The sequence below is a fragment of the Drosophila mauritiana genome, chromosome X (genome assembly GCF_004382145.1).
Source record: "Drosophila mauritiana strain mau12 chromosome X, ASM438214v1, whole genome shotgun sequence".
NCBI classification, from domain to species: domain Eukaryota; kingdom Metazoa; phylum Arthropoda; class Insecta; order Diptera; family Drosophilidae; genus Drosophila; species Drosophila mauritiana.
This window is the reverse complement of record NC_046672.1, coordinates 19,297,029-19,316,460: the sequence shown is the minus strand read 5'-3', so window position 1 is coordinate 19,316,460 and position 19,432 is coordinate 19,297,029. Positions and strand designations below refer to the sequence as shown.

The 19,432-nt window shown below is 53.0% G+C and overlaps 5 protein-coding genes across 5 annotated transcripts; 3 read left to right on the top strand and 2 right to left on the bottom strand.

Annotated features, from left to right (window-relative positions):
• The first annotated feature begins 264 nt into the window (after nt 1–264).
• On the top strand, nt 265–6,345 carry LOC117146434 (5'-3' exoribonuclease 1). The gene is made up of 11 exons (XM_033312643.1): nt 265–513; nt 573–1,667; nt 1,730–2,035; nt 2,301–2,765; nt 2,828–3,096; nt 3,180–3,499; nt 3,552–4,442; nt 4,519–5,096; nt 5,161–5,823; nt 5,884–5,964; nt 6,033–6,345. The coding sequence occupies exons 1-11, from the start codon at nt 439–441 to the stop codon at nt 6,120–6,122; spliced, it is 4,833 nt and encodes a 1,610-aa protein (XP_033168534.1). The 5' UTR covers nt 265–438; the 3' UTR covers nt 6,123–6,345.
• Nucleotides 6,346–7,886: 1,541 nt separating this feature from the next.
• On the bottom strand, nt 7,887–12,218 carry LOC117146653 (N-alpha-acetyltransferase 16, NatA auxiliary subunit). The gene is made up of 6 exons (XM_033312988.1): nt 11,833–12,218; nt 11,004–11,492; nt 10,123–10,910; nt 9,635–10,062; nt 8,910–9,562; nt 7,887–8,843 (listed from the first exon to the last, which is right to left on the bottom strand). Exons 1-6 carry the CDS (start codon nt 11,887–11,889, stop codon nt 8,586–8,588), a joined length of 2,673 nt encoding a protein of 890 aa, XP_033168879.1. The 5' UTR covers nt 11,890–12,218; the 3' UTR covers nt 7,887–8,585.
• A 364-nt stretch (nt 12,219–12,582) lies between these two features.
• On the top strand, nt 12,583–13,136 carry LOC117146654 (28S ribosomal protein S14, mitochondrial). Its single transcript, XM_033312989.1, has 2 exons — nt 12,583–12,698; nt 12,759–13,136. Exons 1-2 carry the CDS (start codon nt 12,636–12,638, stop codon nt 13,080–13,082), a joined length of 387 nt encoding a protein of 128 aa, XP_033168880.1. The 5' UTR covers nt 12,583–12,635; the 3' UTR covers nt 13,083–13,136.
• Nucleotides 13,137–13,171: 35 nt separating this feature from the next.
• Nucleotides 13,172–18,299, top strand: LOC117146652 (probable ATP-dependent RNA helicase DHX34). Its single transcript, XM_033312987.1, has 7 exons — nt 13,172–13,831; nt 13,892–14,422; nt 14,477–14,847; nt 14,910–15,107; nt 15,175–16,103; nt 16,167–16,399; nt 17,682–18,299. The coding sequence occupies exons 1-7, from the start codon at nt 13,258–13,260 to the stop codon at nt 18,263–18,265; spliced, it is 3,420 nt and encodes a 1,139-aa protein (XP_033168878.1). The 5' UTR covers nt 13,172–13,257; the 3' UTR covers nt 18,266–18,299.
• On the bottom strand, nt 16,650–17,346 carry LOC117146655 (RING finger protein narya). The gene has a single exon (XM_033312990.1). The coding sequence runs from the start codon at nt 17,338–17,340 to the stop codon at nt 16,705–16,707; it is 636 nt and encodes a 211-aa protein (XP_033168881.1). The 5' UTR covers nt 17,341–17,346; the 3' UTR covers nt 16,650–16,704.
• Nucleotides 18,300–19,432: the final 1,133 nt, after the last annotated feature.

Here is a 19,432-nt window from a genome sequence, read left to right as displayed (position 1 = left end):
CAATTGCCAGCGATGGCACAATAGTTCAAAAACATAGTTATTTTCTTTTTCACTTCGATCTGCATTTCGCAAAAACTATGAAATGCTGCTCAAATGGTAAAGTGTCAGCACTACATCGACGATGAACTAGAGAACTACTTAAACCTAAAACTCGTATACTATTATGATTATTGGCAAATAAGCCCTTTTAAGCTTATCGATTCGAATATCGATTTGAATGGGTCAGGGCCCCGTTAGTAATTTATCGAAGCGGAATGCCGCCGGCCCTACCACACGGCAATTGCGAAACGTTGTGGCAACGCCTTACCTACTTGCAACTTTTGTGTCAATCAATACATGTTGAAACAGGTAAAGGCACAAATTTTTCAGTTCATCTAAATTGCCACAGATCGAGGCAGCACAGCACGGCAGCAGAACAGTCCCATCCAGAACAGCGACATGGGCGTTCCCAAGTTCTTTCGCTACATTAGCGAGCGATATCCGTGCCTCAGCGAGTTGGCGCGGGAGCACAGCGTAAGTAAAGCTGCTAGGTCACGTTATGAGTTCCAATGCACCCTACGGTCCCTTTGCAGATACCCGAGTTCGACAATCTGTACTTGGACATGAACGGCATTGTCCACAATTGCTCGCATCCGGACGACAACAACATTCACTTTCACCTGGAGGAGCAGCAGATATTCCAGGAAATCTTCAACTACGTAGACAAGCTGTTCTACCTGATCAAGCCGCAGCGCCTCTTCTTCCTTGCCGTCGACGGGGTGGCTCCCCGGGCCAAGATGAACCAGCAGCGCAGCCGGCGATTCCGGTCGGCGCGCGAGGCGGAGCAGCTGGAGTCCAAGGCGGCTCAGCGAGGCGAGTGGCGGGAGCACGAGCGCTTCGACAGCAACTGCATCACGCCGGGCACCGTATTCATGGGGCGTCTGCAGGAGGGACTGCGCGCCTTTATCAAAACGAAGATTTCGACGGATCCGCTGTGGCAGCGTTGCAGCGTGATCCTGAGTGGCCAGGAGGTGCCCGGCGAGGGCGAGCACAAGATCATGGATTACATTCGGTACATGAAGGCGCAGCCGGTCTTTGATCCCAACACACGGCACTGCATTTACGGCCTGGACGCCGATCTGATCATTCTGGGCCTCTGCACCCACGAGCTACACTTCGTGGTGCTGCGCGAGGAGGTCAAGTTCGGGCGCAATGTGAAGCGCACCTCGGTGGAGGAGACGCGCTTCTTCCTGCTTCACCTGGGTCTGCTGCGCGAGTACCTCGAGCTGGAGTTCGACGCCCTGAGAACCGTCGAGCACAAATTGGACGTTGCCCAGCTCATCGACGACTGGGTGCTGATGGGCTTTTTGGTCGGCAACGACTTCATTCCCCACCTGCCGTGCCTGCACATCTCATCCAACGCACTGCCGCTGCTCTACCGCACCTACATCCGAATTTACCCGACCCTTGGCGGCAACATCAACGAGAACGGCAAGCTCAACCTGCGCCGCTTGCAGATTTTCATGTCGGCCCTCACCGAGGTGGAGCTGGAGCACTTCAAGGAGAACGCTGACGAAATCAAGTACATGAACTCCAAAACAGATACGTTCGACACGGACGTCGACGAGATCACCGAGTCACAGAACCACGACTCCGACCTCGGAGCCCTCATCAACAAGAGCATGATGGTATGAACTCGCTGCACTGACCACCATCCCGCAATTCCGTCCATTGAATGCCCCTTCCACAGCTCTACGATGATGACAGCGAGGAGGACTGTTCCGACGAGGCGGTTCTTCTGAAGGAGTTCGAGAACTACAAGCGAAACTTCTACCGCAACAAGTTCAAGCGGGATCCGCAGAGCGACCTGCTCGAGGAACTGGGCCACCACTACGTCAATGCGCTGCAGTGGGTGCTCGACTACTACTACCGTGGCGTGCAGTCCTGGGACTGGTACTATCCCTTCCACTACTCTCCATTCATCAGCGACCTCAAGAACATTGAGCAGGTGGAGATCGACTTCCACTTGGGCACGCCCTTTCTTCCATTCCAGCAGGTGAGCTGAGCACATTTAGCACCGATCGATTTTTTTATAAGCTTATCATTTATCGGGCATATCATTTCTTAAAGATAAACCAGAGCCACCAATTTAGACTATCATCTGCGTATCTCCTTCCTAACATATATCTATCTCCCTCTAATCCAATGGTGGTGCTAGATCATTTGGTTAAAGCAATCTTCTTAACCAATTACCCATGTTTCCATATATCTGCATACATACTAGATTTACTTAAGCAATCTGTCCAATCTTTCGAATACAGCTTCTGGCGGTGCTGCCGGCGGCCAGTGCGAAGCTGCTCCCCGTCGCCTACCACGACCTCATGCTGCTGCCGAGCAGCCCGCTGGCCGAGTTCTATCCGCTGGAGTTCGAGAGCGACCTCAACGGCAAGAAACACGATTGGGAGGCGGTTGTGCTGATACCCTTCATCGACGAGCGTCGACTGCTGAACGCCATGCTGCCATGCGAGGCGCAGCTGTCGCTGGAGGAGCGCAAACGCAACCAACACGGCCCCATGTATGTGTACAAATACAGTCCGGAGGCGCAGGGTCCCATGCCAGAGTGTCCTCCGCTGAAGGCCCTTTCCGTGCTCTACTGCTCGGAGGTGGCCAAGTGGTCGCACGAAATCGCAGTCAATCTGCCGTACAGCGTTTGCATCGAGCTGCCAAATGCGGCAAGGAAGGTCTTCTTCCCGGGATTTCCCACCATGCAGCATCTGCCCTTCGACGTGAGTGTCGCCTGGACGCATGCATAACGCTCGCCATGTCTAATATGCTTGCTATTTTGCAGTTCGAGCTGCGCAACGACCGCGTCAAGGTGTTCGAACAGGTCAGTCGCAACCAGAACATCGTGCTGAAACCACGCAAGAGCCAGCTGGAGGACACCTTGGAGGCGGTGGCCTCCCAGTACCTGGGGAAGGTGATACACATCGGCTGGCCGCATCTCGTCAAGGCGATGGTGGTGCGCGTGGCCACGCGAGATCAGCGCGTCGACAGCGATGGAATCGCGCCAAACGATTCGCGGCGTTTCGACTCGGAGTGCAAGGCGCTTCAGGAACAGTTGAGTGTGAAGCCGCCGTCTGCACCTGCAATCTCACTGCTAATGCTCCACCTTCTCTTTCTTCTCTTTCCTCCCACGGTAGCTTTATCACTCGTATGGGAATACAGTTTGCCAACTATGATGTGCTCGTCTATGTGCGCACCTTTGCCGGCAACTCGACGGAGTTCCACGCCAAGGGGGACCTGGTGGTGCGCGACTCGTGGAGCAGATCCGTCACCGGCCATCCTGCCCAGGGCGTGGTGGCCAATCTAAATGTGTGGGAGAAAACGAGCAAACATATCCTCAACGTGGAGCACTACTTCCCCGTTGGCAGTTCGATCTTCTTGATCACGGATCCGTATTACGGCAGCGAGGGAACTGTGCAGGACCCACGCCTGGCCTACACCAATGGCCGCATTCAGGGTAAGTCCGTCTCGCCATGCAATGACACCCCATCATCAATTAATTTTTGCAGTCAGCATCATGGTGCGACCGGAACCGAATGTAAAGGCGGCACGTCAGCTGCAGGAAGAGCGGGACCGGGACTACCTGTCCACCTACCAGGTCTGCCACTTGCTCAAAATCAGTGGCCGCACCCTGGGACGCCTAACTGGTACCGTGTGGGTGGTGCTCGGTCCGCGGCGTCAGAAGATGGAAAACGTGACCAAGCACAACATTGGCCTTCAGCTCAAGTATCCGCGGCAGAACGAGGAGCGTGCCGGGTACTGCTGCCGCATGAACAACCAGTGGTACTACTCCAGCCTGGCCCTGGATCTGATGCGCGACTATTGCCAGCGTTACCCAGACGTTATCGCCTTCTTCGGTATCTCCAACGACCGCGCCGAGTTCGTCTTCGAACAGGACGTGTTCCCCACTGCGGTTGGCCATCGCCGCGTCGAGGATCTGGCCAACTGGGTGCGCCAGCAGCCGCACATGAAAGTGGAGCGCGTCTCCTGCGGCTCCAAGACGGTCTGCCGCGAGACCGTCGAGCTTCTGATAGCCGCCGTCGACGAGTTGCGCTCACTGCCCGTCAAGCACGTTAAGCTGCAGGTGAAGCCGCACTTGCTCATCAAGCCCAATGTCACACTGCCAGCAGTCTACCGAAAGCGCGCGGTGCGTCTCTTCGATCGCGTCGTAATCGTACGCTCCATTTACATGGTGCCCGTGGGCACTAAGGGCACCGTGATTGGCATTAATCCCGTTACGGACCCCAACCCGGTGCGCTTTGAATGCGTCCATGTTGTCGACAACTTCTACGAGGTGCTGTTCGACAAGCCCGTTCCGAACTGCAACGACATCCACGGCATCGCCGCAGACCGAGTCTACAAGGTGCCCGAAATTGCCCTGGTGATCATCAAGACGGACGGTAAGTGGCTTGTGCGGCCTAGCCTAGAGAATCGGATAAGGCACATACATAGCAATGCTCCCACTCTTTCTTGCAGAGGAAGCAGAGAAGCAGAACGACAACGCACTGACTGTGAGGGATACTGAACCGAACCAGGCACAGGACGAGCCAGTCCGTGCGACCAGCAGTCGCTATATGACTGCCGCAGGGTCCACCTGGGTCCCGATCACGATGAAGACCCAAATTCGCGACGAATTCGTCAAGACGCGCGGCGACCCGATAGCCCGTACGGATTCATACAAGTCATCGCCGGAGCCAAAACCAGTGCCGCCGGAGCAGATTACCAACTGGCGGGAACGCGTCAGTACGCCAACAACCAAACCGCAGTCTGCGCCAAATAATTGGCGCCAAAATCGGTCATCATCACGTCAACAGGGCGGTAGTTTTATGGTTGCTTCGCTCACAAAAGCTCCTGATGCAGCTGCAAGCACAGCTTTCACTGCATTCTCTGCAGCCACGTCCGCAACGGTGGCTCCTCAGGATCCGACCTTGGCGCTCATGTCGGTTTTGGGCGTGGGGGAGGATAAGGACGCGACGCCACCACAGGAGGCGGTGCAGCAGCTACGTCCGCCACTACTTCTACAGCAAAAAGCTCCGTTTCCCGGACAAATGCCCGTAACTGCTTTCAGTCCAGTTGTGCCACCCAAACATGTGTTCACATAACCACTTTTCATTGCAGAATCTACCCAAGCCACCGCTTTTCTGGCAGCAAGAGGCACAACAGCATGAGGCGCAGCAGCAGAAGGCACAGAAGCAGGAGCAGAAGCCGCAGATGCAGCAGCAGGCGCAGGCGCACGTGGACACCCAGCATTTCTACAGAAGCGTCCAGACAGGAGCGGCGTTAAATCAGCCGCCATTGGGTGGTCCACCAAAAAGGCAGTGGCATCAGTGGGTGAACGCGCGCCCGCAGCACGCCAACGCATTCCACTCTGGCGTCAACAATGGAAATCATATGCGCCCCAACAAGAATATAGCTGCGCAGAGCACCTTTAACAACAACGTGCGCATGCATCTCCAGCAGCCATACTACCCGAATCAGCAGCAGCCTCTCCAGCAGCGACCGCTAAAGCAGCAGCCACTCCAGCTGATGGAGTTCAACAATGCGCCACCGCGATACTCAACGATCCAAGATTTTGTGCCCATTCAGGCGTACCGTCCCAAGAAATTAAATCGCGTCCAACCAGCCGGTCGTCAGGACGTCGATGCCACCAAGAATCTTTGTCCTTCGTCTGTGTTGCAGCAACCGACGAACGAGACCATAGACACAAAGAACAGTTCTAGTCTTCCTGTACAATCAGCAGGCGAACAGGCGACCGGTCTGATGCAAACGCTCAAAATTCAGGTAAGCATTGGCCGAAGTCAAAGCCATGATTCCCGAACTAATGCTTTCATCTCGGAGCAGCAGCCGGCTACGTCGCATTCCGAATCTGGTGGGGTCTCAACAGGCGGTGCGAGCGCTGCCACAGCATCGACATCATCCCAGGTGATAGAGGAGATGGATATAGTTATTCTGCATAATTTACTCATTCCATTTACTCGCTTCTGTTGCAGGCGGTCAAGAAAAGGAAGCCTAGAGTGCCTCGCATCGGAGCCAAGTTCGACTTGGAATACATACTGCCCGACGCCCCGCGTCCCACTTAAGAGCGAACAAACGCCTATTTTTAGGTTCAAATCCCACCCACCAGCTGAAGAAACGCAACGCTATTTGGACCTTATATCACCTTATTTCTAACTCCTAGTCCCCGTGCGAGGCACTAGAATTGCCGCACACGATAGACCTTTTTTTAAGTTGCGGATTATGTGAATACTGAAATGAGACTGACTCATCTTTATATTTTTTTCAATAAACTCGACTTTGCCCATATTTTGTTGTTATTCGGCTGCATTGTGTAAATTAGCTTCTAATTTATAAGATGTATTATTTTCTGAATAAAGCTGTAAGTGCCACGCAGTCTGTGGCTAATTTCAAATGTATGGAGGGAGCAATCTTGTCCGTGATTTGTTCACAATTTTTGAATGGCTTGCTGCTTCTTTGAAAATCTATCAAGCTGTGCTGGGCGGTTAAAATTCAAATATGTTCTTTCGAATTCGTTCGTGGACAGCCATAAATTCAGATTGGCACGTGTTGTGAGCGAATTCTCAAGAAATCAATGACCTGGCATGGTTTTTTCGATAGTTGTCGGTCGCAGAGCCTTCACCTAGAGAATTGCCAGATCAGGGAGGCCATTAGCTAGTCCTGCGACAATCCTGCTGTGACAGCTATCGTCAAAATGGCCGTCACTCTGTCACATGACATCGTTAAGTCATTGCGAGCAGGTTATCCCCAAAACGTTGCACAGGAAAATGGCAGGTAGGGAAGAAATCTTTTCCTCAAGTATATGTGGTCATTACTCCGTGGTTTTCTCCTCAGATCAAGAACAAAAGCAATATAAAAATCAAGAAACAATGCAAGAAAAAATGAAAGAAAAAAAGCAAGGAAAAAAGCAAGAAAAAAAGCTAGAAAAGAAGCAAGAAAAAAAGCAAGAAAAAAAGCAAGAAAAGAAGCAAGAAAAAAAGCAAGAAAAAAAGCAAGAAAAAAAGCAAGAAAAAAAGCAAGAAAAGAAGCAAGAAAAAAAGCAAGAAAAAAAGCAAGGAAAAAAGCAAGAAAAAAAGAAAGAAAAAAAGCAAGAAAAAAAGCAAGAAAAGAAGCAAGAAAAAAAGCAAGAAAAGAAGCAAGAAAAAAAGCAAGAAAAAATTACAGAAAAAAAGCAAGAAAATAAACAAGAAAATATAGGAAAACAAAAGCGCCGAGCAAGCCGTGAGCCTTCACTTGAGATGAAGCTGCAGATTGAGAAGAAGCTTTCCGAGCCAGGATGGGAGGGCCAGAAGCGCTACATTACCTCAGCGGGGTCAGCCACAATGGCAATCACCACTAACGCAAGGATTCCGGAGAGTTTCGTCAAAATCTGCCGGCACAATGACGCCGTTGGGGATCAGTCGACCTCGCCGCGGTCTCACTCGAGGTTTTGTCGTTTTAAAAGACTCACCTATAAGCCGCGTGTCCTCAATCTGACTGATGAACCCGAGGATTGATAGCTCCTGCTTGGTCCGGCTTGGCGAGGTCCCCCCAATAAATGATGGCGTCGTTACGCTTACTTACTTAATCCTTGGTTTTAACTGCAATGGTTGGGATGGAGGTTCTATTCTTCTATAGGTTGCTATACCAGCGGGGAAGGTCGTTAGTAGATATACTAAATGTAGGCGGTTCAATTGTGCTGCTTCTTAACCAGCGCAAGCTGCGCGGTAAATCAGAAATCTAGACTGGGCACAAGGACACTCAACGCATCCAGTGGAGGCAGTCCTGTCGCTCCTACTCTGCTCAATACCATGTGGTTTAGAATTAGAAGACTTGTCGTGGTGTACGAATTAAGGTTTTGATTTGCGTATAATTAATTACGACTTCATATGTACATACAATGCATTCGTTAAAAATAATAAAAAATAAGGTGTTGTTAAGAAAGCCAGCGGGTGTTGTCAACAAAGGTTCGTTCCGTTTGATTCAGTTTTCGAAATCCCACAACAGTGGATACAACAACTTGGATAACTACATGGTTCGCGGTGCCGGACGTTCGACGTGCGCATCCCACATATCACCTCCGCATCATTTCGCACCGGATTCCGATTCCTATTCCTCATCAACTCGTCCTCGGCCGAAACCATTTTGTAGGATGCTGTGTGACGGATGACGGGATGTGTTCTCAGGTGGCAGACTGGTGGTACATGCCACGCACAAGGGCACAGCGCCAAGCCAACCGCCGCCTCAGATCTGATCCGTACCGGTCCAATCCGATCCGATCAGATAAACGCGGCCATGCCTAGAGCGGCGTGGCGTCCTCCTCATCAGAGCACTTGGTTTGTTGTTGTTAATAGTGAATTTTATTGTGGTTGCCGTTGTTTATAGAGCTAAGCTTATTCCTGTTCATATTGTTGGTTGTTAGTTAGGTTCTTCGCTTCACTTCTCGTTATTGTTGCTTTTGTTGTGTTTGATGGTGTGGTGGCCGCAGATCTGTTCTTCCTGTTACTAACTTCTCGGGCCCGGGTATTAGTTAGTAGTCTTGTTTGGTCCTAAGACGCTGCCGCTGCCGTGGCCAACACAGACACCGGTTCACTAGAATCAACGTGAATCAGCTGCTGCTGCTCTTCCTCGGCGCGCAGCTTGGCGGCCTCCTTCTCCTGCAGCTGAGCCTCCAGCTCCTCGACATTGCGAAAGATGCGGGCGTACTGGAAGCGTTGGTGGCACGCCTGTTGGTAGGAAGCGGCCTCTGCCTCGCAATCGCCAAACACATCGCCGTCCCGCAACGCTGTGTAGATCTTGGTGGCCTCCTGCGGAACATAATTCAAATAGCATGGATCAACAGGGGTGGAGCAATGGGCTTGGCAGTCACTTACCTCCAGACGGAGCTTGGCCAGGTTGAAGCTAGTGACCAGCTTGATGGCGGCAGCCTTTTTACTATTGTCCAGTTCGTACAGACTGCGGGCGCCCTCGTATAAATGCAGTATGGAAGCGTTGTGTTTGGCAATGAACTCATCGTTGAGCTGCTGGGGCGTCTTGCTGCCTATCAGTTCTTTGGTAGCCTTCTCCAGCACCTTCTGCACGTGCTCATTGAACGGCTGCTCCTTGGCGGCGCTGGTCAACGACTTAACGAAGCGAATAATGCAGCTGTGGATTACGGGGTGCGCGGCGTCGACGGCGCGAGCGCGCCGGATGCACTGCAGCATTAGGAGCAGTTTGTTCTTGCGGTAGTACAACTCGAAGGCCAGTAGGTGCGTCTCGATGCGCTCCTTAGCCAGCTGCTGCAGCGGTTTCAAGAAGTCAATGGCCTTGTCCAGCGGATCGTCCGTACGCTCCAGCTTCTCGGCCACCAGCTCGTCCAACTGCGGAGCATCGGGGTCGGTCTCCTGGTTCGCCTGCTGTTTCGATTTCTGGTGCTGCTCACGCTTCACCTGCGCCTGTGCGGCCTGCGCACTCTCCAGCTCAGCTTTCTTCTTGGCCTTGCGCTGTTTGCTGCGCAGCTTCTTCAGTTCTGATGGCGGCAGGTTCTCTGTAACGAAGAAAGGCGGTCATACAGCTGAGTAAACGAGCAAGGGAGCTAGTGGGGTATGGGTGCACATACCAATGTCAATCTCCTCAATGGTTGTCTCCGACTTAAGCGGCTTGTCGTACAGGCGAATGTACACCTCGATGGCGCACTTGGCCGCCTTGAAATAGAATGGATGCTGGCGTAGCACGTCCTCTAATCGCAACAGGCCAACGTAGGCGCGCAGCGTCATTTTACGCATGCAGTAGGTGTGGAAATCGAACTGGTCCTCGACGATTTCGGCAAAGTGGCGCTCCACCTCGTGGCACTTCTTCAACGACTCGCCCCAGCGACCCATGCGCTGATAGGCCAGGGCACACTCCGTCTGGAACCACATGCACTGCATCTCGTTCAAGTTGTCCATGGCGGAGACACCCTCGCGGGTGAACTTGGCGCAGATCTCCTCAGCCTCCTGCACCATGTTGGCGCGCAGCATGTACTTCGCGCACTTCGAATTGATGTAGCTGAGGGGAAAACATTGATGGTTACATTCAGCAGGTCTATGCTAGTCTAGTCTCACGCACCGATCCGCCGTGTCCATGCTTTGGGCCTCCTCCAGCCAGACGTACGCCTCCACGGGATCGCCGGCATGCTTAAAGATGCGACCCTTGGTGATAAGCAGCTCAATGAGTGTTGGCGTATGGTCGATCGCCACATTGATGTACTCCAGAGCGCGGTCCGTATCGCGCATGTAGTCGTAGTGCTGCGCCAGAAACAGTGCCGTCCACACCAGTGCCGAGGCCGGCTCGACGGGAATCCCAGCGTCGGCATCTTCGCGAGAAAAGTGACCGGAACGGGTAAGGTTCTCAAAATACTGCAGCGCCAGCTCCTCGATGACGGCCGCCCTCTCCGGTATCTGGTGCAGAGTGCGCACGTTGACAAATAGCGGCGGAATGCCCTTACGCAGACCGCGGCGCAGGTACTCGTCGGTCACGACGCGGAACTCGTCGCCGTTGGCGATGTTCAAAGGCAGGCGGCGAGGGCACAGGGCGCGCGGATACTGCTCCTGGAACACGCGATAGATCGACACCACGGCGCTTGAGTCGGTCACCTGGCGGGCAGCAATGTACTGCTCGTAGTAGAGCACGTTCTCCGGATTGCGGCGGATCAGAGACTCAAAGATGGGCACTGCCTTCTCCTGCTGCTGCAGCTTGATGTACAGATCGCCCATGGTCTCGCGAACGGCCAGCTTGTCGACGATCTGGCCCTGGTACTTGGTCAGGTGGTCCACGGCCTGCTGCAGACGATTCGACTCGATGAGTATCTGGTTCTGGTAGAGCAGCAGCTCCGAGTGACGGTAATCGTGCGCCTCCTGTCCACGGAGCAGAAACATGGAACAAGAAATACGAACATGTTATTTAATTGGAATATACAATGGGGAATCGGCAGGCAGCCGGGTACATACAATCGACGTTTGCGACTGGCTGAACGTCTCCAGGATGCTGTTGGCCATGTCGTAGTCACCCAGCAGATGGTAGCTCATGGCGAAACCGATCCAGGAGGCGTGCTGCGAGGGACGCAGCGTGAACAGGTGGTGGCGCGTCTCCTTGTAGCCTTCGAGGTCGCGCATTTGGATCTGGAGAAGCGACAGGTCCTTCAGGATCTGCAGGTTGTCCTTCTCCCACTTGAGCGCGTTGCGGTAGCACTTGATGGCCTCGTCGTACTTCTTGTCGCTGCGCTGGAGCAGTCCGTAGACGTGCCAGCAAACGTGGGAGCGCAAGTCGTTGCGCAGACCCAGACGCACATACTTGTAGGCCTCCTCGCGGCGCCCCAGTCCGTTCAGAGTAAGCCCCTTCATGGCCAGCGTCTCGCCGTGCTCCATGTACTTGGGGTTGGACAGGATCTGCTTGGCCAGTTTAAGGCCATTTTTGTACTGCTTCAGTTCGTAGCATTTCTGTGTGATAAGGAAGCACAAAGAAGAAAGGTTTTAGTCAAAGTTTCTCGCATCCCGCGCAGCGCGAATTTTGAGGTTATGCGACCAGCGGGCCGAGCACAAACGTCGGCGGTTAAGCAGAGCTGTGCAATTGCCCGCTGAAGCCGCACATCTCGAGCAGCGGAGGAATCGCCTCCGGATTGCTTCTGCCAAAAATAGGCACTCTTCACCTGACTTCAGCTAAAAAGCACATGGATGCCGAAGCCGGCCAAAGGCAAGAGCGAAGGGAGGGGGTCTGCACAGTTGCGGTATTAAGGTGAGGGGAAGGGATGGGACAGCAGGGGCACCTGGACCGGCTTACAAGTAGCTTGCGGAAGAGCGCGCCCTCCTTGGGCGGCAGGGGATCGCTAGAAGGCATCTCTGCAAGGCTGCGACTGCTCCTCTCTTCGGCCTGCTTCTTCTGCTTGTTCGTTCTTGTTCTTCCTCAGCTGCTGACTGGGACTGGGTTTTCGCCTGGCCGTGAATTGCACCGGACTGCGGGATCTGTGGATCAGCGAGCTGAGCTGAGTTGCGATGCCTCTTCTGCTGCTGCTCGGAAGCGGAGCTGGACTCGATTGGCAGTCTATACGGAGTAGACACACCACACACAAGGCGAAAACGGCGAACGGCGAACGGCAAACTGCGGGCACGAGCAAATTTCTAAATCGACGTGAGACGACCACACACACCCACACTGGCAAGCTCGACTGTGCACATACACGCACTGGCGCACGCACACTGGCACACGTGTGCACGCGCTTCGCGGCGAATTTCAACAGCAATTGTACGCCACTGCGAATGGTTGTGAACGCGCTCGTTTTGAATCGCGCTGCTTGGCGGTTATGTAAAGCGAGTGAATTGTTAATTAAAACTTATTCCGAGAGGTCGAAAGTCAGCCGGCTTTCCATGTTTTACCCTTATAGATTCCACCCCGCATGCTTCGCCATCGTATTTTTCATTTAAATCACCCAGTTTTCGTATACGAAAATAGTACGCAATGAATTTGCAATTCACTGTATGGCTCATCAGCTGTTGCCTATCGATAGACCCGCGCGGTAATAACCGACACTATATCGAACAAAGTAAAGAGGCAAAAAGAAGAAGAGCACCACCGAAAGCAACAACATGAACTCTCTGGCCAGGATCGGGGGTTTTGTGTGCCAGTCTGTGCAAATAGCCGGCTGCGGAGTAAGTAAACATCGTACTCCCAACTGAGCGAACCTAATACCCAGCCCATTGTCCCAACAGCTGCAGCAGGTGCGCACCAAGTACGCCGATTGGAAGATGATTCGCGACGTAAAGCGGCGCAAGTGCGTCAAGGAGAACGCCGTGGAGCGGCTGCGAATCAACTCGCTGCGCAAGAACGACATCCTGCCGCCGGAGCTACGCGAGGTAGCCGACGCCGAGATCGCTGCCTTTCCTCGGGACTCATCGCTCGTCCGGGTGAGGGAACGCTGCGCGCTTACGTCACGGCCGCGCGGAGTTGTCCACAAGTACAGGCTCAGTCGAATTGTGTGGCGCCACCTCGCCGACTACAACAAGCTGTCCGGCGTCCAGCGCGCCATGTGGTAGTGCCTCCTCCTGTTAGCAATCTAGGGAAATAAACCTTGTTAGTAGTCATCCACATTTCAGAATTGTGTTATCGGTTTGGGTTCCTGCACAGCTGACCGTCTATCGGTAGCAGTATTATCGTTTGCAGTCGGGAGAAGTAAATACAAATTCTAGGAGCTATTTGGCTTCGGTAAAAATGTCCCGGATAACAAAGAAGGCAGATGAACAGGCCTCCAGCCGCCGCAGGACTCAGATCAGCCTGATCGAGTTCAGTTTCTTGGATCACAAGGCGGAGCTCGTGGGCCTGCTGCAGGCCAAGAGCCGCCAGGCAGGCAGGAGTCTGGTGGAGAACGAGGCTGACTTTTGGAAATTCGTGGGCAAGTACGAGGCCATGATGCGCTCCACGGGTCAGCCCGTGCTGCCGCCTCGACTCGCGGAGGCGGAGCTGAGCAGCATGCAGCCGTATCACCGCAGCAAGCACTTGGCATTGCGACTGGACGCCGACGAACTGCTTCAGGAGGCGCGCGACGAAATGCAGTCTCAGTTTCGGCATATCTTGCTGGTGTACTTGGACTTCCGCCAGACGGAGAAGTTCCAGCGTATCCGAAAGGTGCGGCAGACACAACGCAATCTACCCATTGCTCGCTTCCGGAAGGACTTGCGCGAGGCACTGGACACATCCCGCGTGGTCATCGTGGCCGGTGACACTGGCTGCGGCAAGTCCACACAGGTGCCCCAGTATCTCTACGACTTTGGCTACCGCAGCATTGGTGAGTATGTTGCATCCCCCTGAGGCTGCCTTGCTAATGACCGACCTCTTGTTGCCTTAGCTTGCACCCAGCCGCGCCGCTTGGCCTGCGTCTCCCTGTGCAAGCGCGTGGCGCACGAGCTGCTGGACGACTACGGCAGTCGGGTGGCCTTCCAGATCCGCTTCGAGCGCAGCCGGACGAAGCTCACCAACATCATTTTTATCACGGAGGGCTTGTTGCTGCGGCAACTGGCGGTGGCTGCCAACCTAGACCAGTACGATGCCTTGATTTTGGACGAAATCCACGAGCGCAACTTATTCGGCGACTTTCTACTGGGCGTCACCAAGTGCTTGCTGAGGGCGCGGCCGCAACTGAAGCTGATACTCATGTCTGCCACCATCAACGTGGAGCTCTTCCACGGCTACTTCGGCGAGGAGGGCGCACGACTAGTCCAGGTGCCGGGACGTTTATTTCCCATCAAACTGCGCTATCTGCCGCCTCCTGCACTGGAACTAAAGGCGGGACAGGCGACATCCAAACGCTCTCAGAGAAACCGCATCGATCCAGCTCCATTTGTCCAGGTGCTTAGCCTTATTGACCAGCAGTATCCGAGTGAGTTTAGTTATCATGTTCTTTTAGGGCTCGCCTAATAATCATCTTACCCAGCCAGCGAGCGCGGTGACGTGCTTATCTTCGTTAGCGGCGTAAACGAAATCGAATCTGTTGTGGAGGCCGTCCACGAGTACGCCACCGAACAGACTCATTGGCTCGTCCTGCCGCTGCACAGTGGCCAGGCGATTGCGGACCAGAGCAAGGTGTTTGACTACGCACCCGAGGGCATGCGCAAGTGCATTGTGTCTACCAACATAGCCGAAACGTCGCTCACCGTGGACGGCGTGCGGTTCGTGGTCGACTCTGGCAAGGTCAAGGAGATGAACTTCGACGCGACCTGCAAGGGCCAGCGCCTGAAGGAGTTCTGGGTGTCCAAGTCGTCTGCGGATCAGCGCAAGGGTCGTGCTGGGCGCACGGGACCAGGTGTAAGCTAGAACCTAACCCACGGTTGCTCCGTTTCTCATACATTCCCACTTTCTGAGCACAGGTCTGTTTTCGGATCTACACTGCGGAGCAATACAACTCCTTCGAGGCCTATCCCACTCCGGAAATCTACCGCGTGCCGCTCGACACGATGCTGCTGCAGATGGTGTCCATGGGACTGCCCGACGTCCGGGCCTTTCCATTCATAGAGGCCCCGGAAACGGAGCGCATCGAGCAGACTATTCTGGCGCTAAAGCAACACGTGAGCATTTCACCGATACCCAACTGTGTAGACCCCAATTCAACCGGACTTCTAATCCCTATTGCAGTGCGCACTCAGCGTGGAGGAGAAGATTACACCGTTGGGCAGGTCGCTGGCCAACTTGCCCGTTGAGCTGTCCATCGGCAAGATGCTGCTTATGGGCAGTGTGTTCCCCGAGGTGGAGCAGCTGCTGACCCTGGCCGCCATGCTGAGCGTGCAGAACCCGCTGACGAATCGTGCCCACACAGACCAGCGCTGCGTGCGCGAGCGGGAGTCGCTGGAGTCCGATCAAGGCGACCTCTTCACCCTGGTGCGTCTCTACAACGAGTGGGTGCAGCTCAAGATGCGGCGCGATGGCACTCGACAGTGGTGCCGTCGCTTGGGCATCGAAGAGCAGCGCTTCTATGAGGTGACCAAGCTGCGTCAGCAGTTCCAGCGCATCCTCGAGAGCTGCGGCATGGTGGTGGCCAGCGGTTCGGACTCCCAGTTGACCAGTGCCGAGCGCGCCACGCGCCATGGTGAGCTGCGGCAGCTGAAAGCCATGAAGCGCCGCCAACGATTTGAGCAACCCCGTCAGCGGAAGTTGCTGAAGCAGAGCGCTGGACGGGTAGCGGAGGACGAGGAGGAGCGGGAGGAGGAGCAGGGCGACGACATGAGGGACGTAGACTTCCGGCTGCGGTTCGATCCTCGACAACTGGCGCTGCTGGAGCGTTCGTCGCGTCTCGACCGACACAGCGTCGTTGTGCTAATGAAGCTGCTGCTTGGCAGCGGTTTCTACCCACAGCTGGCCATCAGCGACGAGTTCAACTACTGCAAGGGTGGTGGCCAGCAGTTCTTCCACACGCGGCTCAAGCCCTTCGTGCTGCAGCACCCCAACTCGCAATTCGCCAAGTACTTCGAGCAGCTCAAGCTGACCGAAAGCGATCTGCTGCCCAAGCCGGACTTCTACACGCCCAAGCTTCCGCTCAGCAAGCGCCACCAGTTGCTCTGTTATCAGTGAGTGCGTCTGTACGGAATTGTAGTCCCATACTAATCCCCAAAAACTACGTACTACAACAGGTCGCTGCTGGAGACCGCCAAGCCCTATCTGATTAACTGCATCCGTCTGCCGGCTGCCCAGACGCTATTGCTCTTCAGCTTCGCCATCGACACGAACGCGGGCATCACACAGATCGCCTGCGACGGCTGGCTGGGACTGGATCTGCCCATGCCCGGCAGCGGCATGGAGCTGTTGAGCCGGGCCATCGAGTTGCGCCGACGTTGGAGCAGGCTGCTTTACGGCAAGCTGGATGGTAAGTACTCACCAGATTGGTTGGAATCATTAAAGCTACTAGTGGGTTTTTGAGTTTTGTAAGCTTAAGTAGATTGTTATATTTCCGTGTACCTCGTCTCGATTTGAATAGTAATAGTAATATAATAGGGATGATAATAAGTACCCTAAGAACAAATGAATAATTTATCTGGTTTTTTATATTGGGAAAGTTCTGAAAGGACAAAACCCAATTAAAACATCATAGATATTTCATTCTATTAAGTATCGTTACAAGTATTATAGTCTTAGAATTCCTATAAGAGATTAGACAAGTAATTGGAGTGACTAAAGATGAAAGCCTTTAGTGTCGCCGCCAAAGGATCTTCTCCGCGTTGACGGGGTTTCCAAGTCCGCGGCCCGGCGGAAGCTATCAAAAGGCATATCCGACTGCGATTTGTCCGAAGTGCTGACAGAGGTGTTCCAGGCCTCCTGGAACTCCGGCGTATGGAATTTCTCACCTGCACTGCGCCGGCGCCTCGTCATCCTCTGCGCATTCTCGTGGTAAGCGATGTAGGTGCGTAGTTCGGCGATTCGCCTCTTTTCCTCCTCGACCTTCTGGTTCAGCTGCGCCTCCATCTTGCAAAAGCCCTCCAGCTGGCGCTTGTTCTGCTCCAGCTGCTGCAACTGGCGGTAGAAACCCAGGTTGTCCGATGCCCGCTGGTCCGCCTGGAACTTGGAGATCTTGCGGTAGATCTGCTGGAATCTCAGGGGATCCTCGAAGTAGTTGGCCACGCTAGTTGGCATGTCCCGGTTGATCTGGATCGCTTTGAGCACGCGGCCGCACAGCGGGCAGTTCTTTTCTAGCGAGGATTGGCCCAAACAGGGCCCGCAGATCACGTGCCGGCACTGGGTCAAGTGGAAGGGCACGGCCGGATCAGTTTTGCGATGACGGAAGCACTTGTTGCAATGCACTCGAAACATATTGACCAATATTTGTTTGTTCTGCGCCTTGTATGTATTCTTCTTAAACAATTGTAATTTCGATATCCGAATGGGGCTAACGGCTCTTACCTCAGCGGTCTGGCCACTCTGTCGGGTGAGAACACTCGCCTTGCAATCTGTTCCCAAGAGACCTTTCACCACACCTTTCCTGCAAGGTGGTGTATTAAAGTTCAAAGATTTTTTTTTACCATTTTAGGTATTTACATATACAATTCTCGATATTAAAACTGTTCAGTTATAGAAAATGCTTGTTGCTCTTGGCATTCGAAATGGATCTTAGTTATCTAATACGTATGTACCTAATGCTGTCCATTTTGCAGACCTCAACAGCAAACAGGAAGCACCTTCCCATTCAAGTGACGATAGGAGCAGCGCGCTGTGGCAAGATCTTGTGGAATATATGGCGCTGGACGTGGCCTATGCGATACGCCGACTGCTTCCCGCCGACATCAAGAGGCTCTACACACATCAGGCTCCTTCGGCGCTACTGGCGGAGCTCAAGGAGAACCCCTTTGCCGTCGACTTTCCCATGACACCGAACGAAGAAAAGGGCGGCCTCAACGTATCGGAGCACGTGGTGTACAGCTGCTTAGTCGAACAGCAGTGGACGACGGCCATGGACGCGATTCTTCGGGCAGAGCCCTGGCAGTGTACGCGCTGCGATTTCGAGCTCAAGGAGTTCGATGTGCTCGAGCAGCTGGTGCACCGACCCAAATGCAAGGGTCGCAAGGCGCGGGAAAGCCGCATGGCGAAAACAACTAGCACGGAGTCCTCAACGGAGGCAGCCAGTAGCTCCAGTTCACACTCCTCCGGCGGCTTTTACTGCAACTCCTGCAAGAGGGAGTTGCGACTGACAACGATCGACATTCTGCGCCACAAAAAGCAGTGTCGAAATAACAAGTAATCGTCTAAATAAACGTATTTAATTATAAAAAAAACATATTTGTAATGCGCTGATTTAACGTATTGAAAAATTGCTAAACAAATTAACTTTTGGGTTAACCTCTTTGGAAATCAGCTAAAAGTTATGGGAAAAATTAGCTTTCTTTAATTGAGGGACCCTTCAGCCACGTTACAATGAGAAAAAAACGCACCGAAAAATGTTGGGCGGAAATTTTTATTCGGATTTCCTACCAAAAATATTTTGTTTTTGGGCCAAAACAATGGAATTTTTAATTAAAATCAATTATGCCCCGTTCAATTGCCATTGAAGCCGCCGGGAAATTTCCATTTTAATCAAATTGGTGAAAGAATGAATTTATAGAATAAATTATCCGATACGAAATATGGGATTTGATAACTATGCCTGTTAGCTAGCTACACAATAGGTCGTTGCTCAAGCTGCGCTGCTTATTTGAACTGAACTGCAATATGTAAAATGGTCAAGAGTCCCGATTTGAATTTGCCGCTGACAACAGAGCTGGCTGAATTCCTCACACTTTTGGGACTGGCAAGGATTGTTTTCTTATCTCGCACAATTTTGTAGCTTACAAAATAGTTTTTAGCTTAGGATGATGACAAAACGGATTTAGAGATTTGTATTGGATCTGCACCTTAGTGCGGCGCTCCTTTCGACCGTGCTGTGCTGTCCTAATCTCGGGACACAGAAGCTACGCTTGTTTATGAAGAGGTCTTTGCCTGTCAAGCTGTCCAATTTTCAGATATAGTTGTGCGCTTCCTCGGCAGGGCAGCAGCTCCTCCAGCCTCGCCCGACTGTCTACTTCTTTGGAACTACATTGTTGCTACTGTCGAGTTTTGTGCTCAGCTTGCTTGTCCGCTTTTTCGCAAGAAAAGAAGGAGAATGCACTTGAGTGTCCCGACTGCGCGATGCCCATTGCTTACTTATTACAAAATGTAAGTGGCTCAAAGCACAAACAGTCCAGTGCGAAAATCTACGGGAATGCGTTGCGTTTTCTTAAATAAATATCTAGTTATCTGTTCGATACCCTCGGCTGATTCGTTACATAATGCATTGCCTACTTAAGTGGGCCAACGCAAGCAATCAAATGCTTTCAAATGCGTTGTGATTTTCAAATAAATATCCATTAAGTGCCTCAGAAAACAGTAGTCA